The sequence below is a fragment of the Myodes glareolus genome, chromosome 4, assembly GCF_982192425.1.
Source record: "Myodes glareolus chromosome 4, mMyoGla1.1, whole genome shotgun sequence".
NCBI lineage: Eukaryota > Metazoa > Chordata > Mammalia > Rodentia > Cricetidae > Myodes > Myodes glareolus.
In genome coordinates, this window is record NC_142029.1 from 74,127,610 (window position 1) to 74,136,216 (window position 8,607).

The following is an 8,607-nucleotide window of genomic DNA, read 5'->3' on the forward strand; positions in this document are numbered from 1 at the left end:
TGGAGCAGCTTCCTGCCTGCTCTCAGGGGCTCCGGCTTTCAGAACGGGCTTGGGGGCAGACATCAGAGTGGGGCCCACTGCCTGGGAGGATAAAATCTCCTGACTGAAGACTAGGGACCCACACCTGTCTCTGAGTGTCTCCTTCAGCTGTGGGCCTGAAACCCAAGAGGGGAGGGAGGGAAGAGGTGACACTCTGGTCCTGGCTAGTGCCCTTTGAGGAACACTGCAGCAGCAAGTTCACTGTGGGGGAAGGGAGGCAGCTGCAGTTTACTTTGTTGCTCTGAGTGTCCCCTTCTTTTGGGACACTCAGACCAGTGAAGTCCAGAGATTCTTCCCCTGCCCTCACGTGGGTCCCTTGCTCCAACCAGCCCAGGCAGGCAGGTGCAGGGTAACAGTTGCCCCACCAACCCCTCCTCTGCCTCATTCTTCCTGTCCCAGCTCAGTCATCCAGCACAAAGAGAGTTGTCTCTCTTCCCACCCAGGCCCCCAGGCAAAGACAGGCACTCCCTGGCTCCTGTGTACCTCAGACACTTCCAGCAGCTCCTGCCATGGACAGGTGGTACCTGGGTGAGTCTCCCAAGCCTGCCCCCATCCTTGCCCTCTCCAACTTGGATTCAGGGGACCACCAATCACTTTCAAGTGTACCTACTGGCTCCTCATAATTGTGGGAGAAAATGGAAAAGACAGGCTGTCCTAAAAAAAGGACACCTCAACCCCGAGTCCTGGGCTTGCTGTGATGTGCAGGGTACCTCTGAGCCAGAGGCTGGGGAAATCGAATCAGCAGCCTCCTCATTCAGCTGTGTGTCCATCCATCTGGCTTCAGACTGAGTCACATCTTAGTCCCCGTACTTTCTAACTGCCTGCTCCCTAGCAGGTTATGTCTGCATCCTAGTAAAATGGGATGATGCTTGTTAATCCTGTTCTTCCTTACTGAATCATGTGGTCATGGAGGGGTTACTTCCCCAGTGCCTGGAATACAAAGTAGTTGTCAACCTGCTTTCCCGTGGCTTTGCCTACCTGTTTACCAGCATGCCTGCCCGCCCATCTGCCCTTCCTTCCTTCCTTCCTTCCTTCTTTCTGTCTGTCATGTGTATCTTTCTACCAATTTTTCATCTCTTACTCCAGAGAGAACTCATAGGGGCTTACAAAGATAGATAGTCACCAAGGTAATATAAGGGGTGTGGGTGCTGCTGCATTGTGTGAAGAATGTCCCCAGATTCACCAGCTGTCTTAGGACCCAGCTGGCACTCCAGTTCTGGCTCTCCCCTTTCTGGTTTTTGGGCCTCACCTTCCCTTGATCTGTTTTTTTTCTGGTCTCTGGAGGGCTATGGCACTAAGCCGCTCTAGGCATGGTTGGGGAAGCCAGTGTTCAGCCTTAGTTTGTTCATCTGTCAGACAGAGATAGCAGAGATTTAGATGGGGATTGTGCGTGCTGACAGCCAGCATGTGGGGCCAGCCCCTCACAGGGCAGGCTTCTGTCTGCTTTCCTGAATGCCTGTTGCAGGGCTCTGAAAGCTCGCGAGAGCTGCATAAGTGCTCCAAAGCCAGGGATGCACTCTCTCCTCTCATCCACTTAGCAGAGAGTGACTGGCTTTCTGAGGGTACTATTAAACAAAAGGCTAATGTCTGTCACTTTCCAAGTAACGCAGGAGCAGTGGTACCCTCTGTCCTAGGCTATATTCTGATATGCCTGCCTCAGACTCCACACACTTCCCTGAGTGCTGTGCCCTGCCCACTGTGTAGATGAAGAGACAGGCGTGGGGCGGGAAACAAATTGGCAGAGGTCAAATGCCCAGCAAGTGATGGAGCCAGGGTGTGCACAGAACTATCAGTGCCCTGGCATTGGTGGAGGGGGACTCACAGATGGAGCCCTTCCCTTCAGAAGGACTGAATTATACCAGGGAAGTAGAAATCTGTTTGTCTGTCTCTCTGTCTGTCTATCTATCTATCTATCTATCTATCTATCTATCTATCTATCTATCTATCTATCTCTATCTAACTATCATCTATCACCTATGTATCCTGTATGCATGCACATATGTATGTATATGTATATATACATATGTATATATTATTGGGTATTTATGCATCTACCATCTTTGTATCTCTCTATATATCATTTGCCTGTGATGGACATTAATTAGCCTGTTGAAGGCCTATTCTACTGTGTAGAACCCATAGACGAAAACCCACACCACAGTTCCCAGGGGGACAGTCACAATAAAGTGGGGAACAGCCTGGTAAGTACAGGCGGAGCATCTGTACCCTGAATCTGAACGAGCAACAATCATTCTCTTCAACTCTCACTGGCTGTGTGACCTTCACAAAGGCCCCTAACTTCTCTGTGTTTCAGACACTCATGGCAAGTAGGGAGCTAATCGGAAAGGGAGAAGCCAGATAGGAAATGTTTCCTAAGCCATAAGAACAAGCCTGGGCCCGGCCCTGAAAGAGCCTTAAGTGCATGGTGGACAGCCACGTGAGGGAGTGCCCGGCATTAGGATAAGACATTAGTCAGGGATGGCCGAGCATTTCAGACTGAGGTGTGTGTGAGAGGCGCTGGGATTGGAATAAATGAGAGAAGTCAGGACTGGCTGTCAGAGAGAGCTGTTCCATGGTGGCTCACCCTGCCATGGACCCAAGGTCGGGCTTTGGTGAGAGGGGAGACAGGACAGGCTCTTTAGGAACCCCTCAGGGAAACATGAGAACCCCATGAGAATGTTAGCTGTCATGGTGCTATCCACAGGAACTGGCAGGAAGCTCTGCGGGCTAAGGGACTCACAGGTCCCCGACTTGACAAAGTACCCCACCCCACCCCCATGTGCCATTCACAATGAGCGCATCCTGAAACTTCCACTTCCTCAGCCCGGCTGCGGCTTCGGATTCGCCAGCTGATGGAAGAATACCGCTGCTGCCCATCCGGGCCCTGCTCTCTGGAAATTTCCTTTGGGAGGGGCTGGAGACGGCAGTCAGCCCCTCCCTGTCTCTGTCTTCCCCCCCCCAACACCTCCCCCTTGCCTGGCTCAGCGGGAGCCCCTCTGAGCATACTCAGCTTTTCTTGTGACCAGGGTAAATATTACCTGACACGGTTAATATTTAATGTCCCCCACCGCTGTCCTGGCCACCCCACGGCAGACACTGTCCCCGAAGTAGAGGCTTCAGGAAGACTGTGGAGAAGCCCTGGTGGTTGGAAAAATGACAGGGCTGTCGACTGGTGATGGTGAGTGTAGTGCCTGGCGAGGCTGGCAGGACTTGTTGGTACTGCCTTTGGTGGGCAGGTGAACCCCTTTTCCTCTGGATTACCTTCGGTGGGCAGCTAAACCCCCTTTCCCTCTGGGACTGCCTTCGGTGGGCAGCTGAACCCCCGTTCACTCTGAAATTGCCTTCAGTGGGCAGCTGAACCCCCGTTCACTCTGAAATTGCCTTCAGTGGGCAGCTAAACCCCCTTTCCCTCTGGGATTACCTTCAGTGGGCAGCTAAACCCCCTTTCCCTCTGGGACTGCCTTTGGTGGGCAGCCGAACCCCCCTTCCTTCTCCTGCTCCCTTGCCTCCGGGTTTCCAGCGGTGGCTCTCTAAGAAAATTAGCATTTGGGGAAAGACCCTAACTTTTCCACCCCCACAGAAAAGAAGCAGAATAACAGAAGTTGGATCAGCAGAAGTGTGTGTGAGTGTGCACATGTATATGAGTGTAAGTGTGCGTGTGCACATGATTGTGAGTGTATAAGTGTATGCATGTGCATGTGTGTGCGTGTGTGTGTACATGTATGAGTGTGCCAGTGCGTGTGTATGTGTGTGCTTGTACACATGTATGTGAGTGTGTGTACATGTGTATTGTGTGCTGTGCACGTATATATGAGTGCATGAGTATGCGTGTGTGTACACATGTATGTGAGTGTGTAAGTGCATGTGTATGTGTGTATGTGAGTGTGTGCATGTGTATGTGTGTGAGTGTTTGCATGTCTATGTGTGTGTGTGCACATGTATGTGAGTGTGTGCATGTGCATGTGTGTGTGTACACGTGTATGTGAGTGTATGTACACGTGTATGTGAGTTGTGTGTGGATGTGTGTGAGTGTGCGTGTATATGTGTGAGTGTGTGACTTTGTTTTTGAGACAGAATCTTATTCTGTAACACAGGTTGGCCTGGAATTCACTGTATAGTCCAGAAAATTCCTAAAATTCACTATAATCCTCCTGTCTCAGCCTCCCACACCCTGCCTAGTGTGACTTTCTAGCATTGGATAGAGAACTAAGAACAGTGGGCAGGGACTGCCAGGGTTGGGAGTGGGAAGAGCGGCCCTTCTGGCCAGCCTTCCCCAACTGGCTTAGGGTCACAGGAAAAGTCCTGAGTTTTGGGATCCACAGACTCTGGCTTGGAGTCCTATAGGACCCCTACTGACCCACATATCTTGAGGGTTCTGGTTCTGGGTGGAGGAGGGGCTCATCAAATGGTTCTAAAAGGGAAGGGGAGTCCTAGCTCTGATCTGGTTACTAGCAATGCCCCCCCACACACACACCGTGACCTTGACTGTCACTGAAGCCGGCAGAGCCTGGGTCCCTGAGGCTTCTTCTTAAATTCTGACCTTTCTGAACAACCCATACCCAAGATTTGTGAGGAACTGACCCCTCCCCTGCCCCATCCCCAGTCACTGGAAACAGCTGAACTCACCAGGCGTTATCCGTGACCACGACAGGGACACAGTTCAAAGTTGCCTGGGAACTGCTAACTTGTTCATTCCTTTGGAAAGGGCCTCGACCCCCTAGGGCCAAGAGGGTCTACAGCAGGGCAGCAGAGTGCGGCTGGCACGGGGGAGGTGACTGCAGCCCCGTAGTGTCCCACCCTCTATCCCAGGGTGAGAGCTCTGAGCTCAGGGGGCGGCCAGCAGAATATTAGCTTCCACCAGAATGAAGGGGGCCACGGGAGGCAGGGCCAGGGCTACACAGCCTGCGGACAAGACTTCCGACCTGTCGCTTGAGAGGAAACCTAACACTTAGGCTTGGTGACCCTTAGCGGGAGATCAAATCCCAGCTCTGCCCCTTACTTGCTGTGTGGCTCACTGACCCCCTCTAGGCTTCAGTCCTTTGTGGAGGAGAGAAATAACAATAGCACCCCACAGGGGGTCTGAGCCAAGGGTCTGTTTGTTGGGGCTGATAATACAAAGTTAGCTCTTATTAAGTTTGCCCTGCGGATGATGACGTACATTCAAGTCCCTGTTCTGCCTTCCATTTCCAGGGTCCTTACCCCAGCATGGACTCATGGTTCCTTCCTCCTGTTCGCTGATCATAGAGACTCTGTTTTTCTCACTCATTCCATTCACAGATACTGCTCCTTCAGGAAGTGGGATTCTATCGGCAGAGGCCACTTAGGGGCCTCCTGGGAACCCAGCTCTTTGGCCTGTCCTCGTGATACAGAGCAGGGAGCTGGGGAGGACCACACCCTGCTGGGACTGTGTGCCTCCGGCCCACACAGATCTCCACAACAGATGCCCTGCCTCTGATCCCAGATGTCTGGGTGAGGCAGCCTTAGGGTGGATGTTCAGGCCACTCTTACCCGGCTTTCCCTTGCCCACCTGGGCCCTTAGGGTCTTACTTGAGAATTCCAGCGTTCCCACTGCTTTCTGGTTGTCATGTCTTATTCATCCCGCCCCCCAACTTTCTCCTCAGGTAGCAGCGCCAAGGGGGCAGAGGATCCATTCCACTATGGTAAGCCAGTCCTTCCCTGCTTACCCCATCAGCTGATCCCCATCCCTGGGTCCTTGCTATCTGCTCTCAACAGTATGGGGTTGCCGGTGGGTGAACTTGGGAGGTCTGGTAGAGTCCGCGCTCACACAACTGCGCATGTCTCCTCTCTTTCAAGACTACGAGACTGTCCGCAAAGGGGGCCTGATCTTCGCGGGCCTGGCCTTCGTCGTGGGGCTCCTTATCCTCCTCAGTAAGTGGAGACTGGTGGTGCATTTACTAAAGTCATACAGTAAGGACACTTACCAATTTCCCTCCCACACTCCAGCCGGAGGGGGAGCGCAGGGGACAGCAGGCTCCCGCTTCCTCCAGGGTGCCCCCTAGTGGCCTTGGGAGGAGAAACTGAGGGGGGAGTCTGATTGGGCAACCCTTGGGCAGAGGAGGTCAAGGGAGCAGGCAGGGCCGACCCAAACCCCAGCTGGACAGTTTCTGGAATGGCCACACCCTAGCCACCCTAGCCATTAGGTAATCTCAACACACTGAGAGACAGTACCCCTGCCCCCATTGTCAGCGTTTGAGATGGACAATGAGGCTCATGGGGAGAGACTTGTGGCAGCTCCCCTCCCTGGGTGTATCTGACCTCCACCCTCCCCCATGTTGCTAGAAATCAACAGGACTGGAATCCAGGCCCTGGGACCTACCACTGACTTACCCTAACTCTGGGGATGCGAGAAGCTCCATTTTCTCCCTGTTAAATGGGGAAAATCCCATCCGTCTTGTAAGATTGGAGCTAGCATCCTAAGGCAGCTATAGGGGTGAGGAAGTTATAATAAGAGGGTCCGAGGCAAGCACGGAGGGCTCTATGGGAAGAAAAATGTCCTGTATGTCTTCAGCCCTGGCCAGCACAAAAGCAAGTGCTTAGTAAATGCTGGTTGCTTTCTATTGTTGCAACCAAAAGAAAAATACCAGAATCGCAAACAGGGAGACCCTTGATGAAACAAATAGGCCTCTGTGTTCTGGAGTGACCCCACACTCTGCCACTCTACCTGAAAGCTGGGCTCCTGGATCTGTCTTAGGGGGTGTGCATTTCTTGGAAGTTAGGAGTCTAGGCAGGGATTTGAACTTTGGATGTGGCCTGTTCTCCTCGAAGCGTGTACCAAGCAGCTGCCCTCTTGTGCCCGGCATTGTGCTGGTGGCGTCATGAACTCTGGTCCCAGCTGCCACTTCCAAACATGTTCACAGTCCATCGCAGTTCTGGTGCAGTGAAGGGTTGTTGATTGACTAATTGCTTGGTGCTCCAGCTCTATAGAAACAGAGACACTGTGATGATGCTGGAGGGAGGCAAGCCTAGCAGAGCTGAGTCTTCCAGGGTCTTCTTGGAAAATGACAACAAACTTTACCATCTCTTTTCAAGGCAAAAGATTCCGCTGTGGGGGCAATAAGAGGCACAGGTGAGTGCTGTCGGGGAAACTAACAAGGTGGGTGGGGCAAGAGGAGAGCAGGAAGCTTTCCCCAACGAGGAGGCGGGGATCCACAATCTGGGGGGGGGGATGCTGTTTCCCCTCCCTTTTCCTTCATCCTTTCTTTACTCTTCCCCATCCCAGGCAGGTCAATGAAGATGAGCTGTGACAGCAGGTGTGTCCCCTTCAAGTGGTGAGGGTTTGGGTAGAGAATGAGTGTGAATGAGAGGCAGCAAGCAGAGAGGTCGGGTGGGCTGTCCCCCTGAATGTTAAAGTGAACATTGAGTGTCTGAAGTGGGATGTGTGGAGTAGGGATGCTGCAGGGGGATTGCTGGGAATAGTAAGAGGGACAGAGACAAAGCTGCCATCCCCAGAGGCCTCCCTCCCAGCTCAAACCCTGCCTTTGTCTTTCCAGAGCCACCAGTGCCCACCAGTGTATGGGCGCTAAGGATGCCCATCTTCCCCAGCTGTACTCCACTGCCCTGTCACGGCCAGCACACAGGCTGAAGGATGTGCCAGGCTCGCTATGACCCCCTCATGGTCATCCACTCATGCCTCTTGACCCTTAACTTCCTTCCTCCCCTCCCCTCCCCAATCCCTCTCACATCCCACTTCCTGTTCCAAGTTGGGGTACATGTGCAGCCCCGTCTCACTGGTTTCCAATGAATCATTCTGGCAAGTACCTGACAATGAAAGTAGGCCTGGTATGGTTATCTATGGGCGCTTCATCATTTGCCCCTGTATAGCTGGGAACAGAGACCTCTGCTTGACTTCTGCATGGCCTGAAGGTGTCAAGCTGAAGGTGACTGCGTCTGTTGAGTCCTGCTGGATGCTGTTGAAGCCTGGGTGCTCCCATGGGAAACTTGCTTCTTGGGTGCTTTTGACCACATAAGAGGTAGCTTGCCTATGGCTATGTTCATAGGTTTTCCTAAAGTGTGGTGCTGTTCAGGGTGGGTGAGTCTGAAAGGCCTGATGCTGGGGATTGGTGCATGTCCCCAGCACAACCGCCAAGCCGCCCTCCTTGAGTGGGTGGGACTCAAGGAACTCCAGCTGGACTCATCCCTGGGCCAGGAGTGAGCAATGAGAGTGAGTTCACTGTTACTTGCTTCCTCCTGCCCCATCCATCCAAAGGGGTCCAACTCCCCCTTCCTCCATTCCCATGAAATCTCCAAGGAGACTGGAGGGCTGGCAGGATGCTGGCACCATCTGGTGACTAGTTTCCTTATCTGCATCTCAGCGTATCTGAGCAGAACTCCGGGTGACAGTATTTGAAAGGAACAGGCTGTGTTTGGTGGACCATACTGTCAGGGTGGACAGGCCATTTCACTCGGTTCTTAAACCTTCTGCCCTAACCCATTGCCCCTAGGCTCTGAAGCCCACCCACTCGCCCACCCTCAGGGGCGGACAGTCTTTTGAGACCATTTCCATTGTATCGAAGGGGAAACTGAGCAGCCTCCCCCACCCCCAGAAAG

At 53.0% G+C, this 8,607-nt stretch overlaps 1 protein-coding gene across 2 annotated transcripts; it reads left to right on the plus strand.

The window, feature by feature from the left end:
- Positions 1 to 412: 412 nt before the first annotated feature.
- Fxyd2 (FXYD domain containing ion transport regulator 2) lies at positions 413 to 7,848 on the plus strand. 2 transcript variants are annotated; one of them, XM_087905612.1, is made up of 6 exons: positions 413 to 567; positions 5,661 to 5,699; positions 5,854 to 5,928; positions 7,090 to 7,126; positions 7,280 to 7,310; positions 7,551 to 7,848. In XM_087905612.1, the coding sequence occupies exons 1-5, from the start codon at positions 549 to 551 to the stop codon at positions 7,302 to 7,304; spliced, it is 195 nt and encodes a 64-aa protein (XP_087761738.1). In that variant the 5' UTR covers positions 413 to 548; the 3' UTR covers positions 7,305 to 7,310; positions 7,551 to 7,848. The 2 variants fall into 2 exon arrangements, with proteins under 2 accessions (XP_087761738.1, XP_087761737.1); XM_087905611.1 differs by lacking the exon at positions 413 to 567 and adding an exon at positions 3,063 to 3,217.
- Positions 7,849 to 8,607: the final 759 nt, after the last annotated feature.

Bases quoted from the DNA above. Each gene is read 5' to 3' on its own strand.
- Fxyd2 (XM_087905611.1), top strand. From the start codon at position 3,193: ATGACAGGGCTGTCGACTGGTGATG. The intron at 5,929-7,089 runs GTAAGTGGAGAC...TCTCTTTTCAAG, and splicing joins GGGGCTCCTTATCCTCCTCA to GCAAAAGATTCCGCTGTGGG. The intron at 7,127-7,279 runs GTGAGTGCTGTC...TCCCCATCCCAG, and splicing joins GGGGGCAATAAGAGGCACAG to GCAGGTCAATGAAGATGAGC.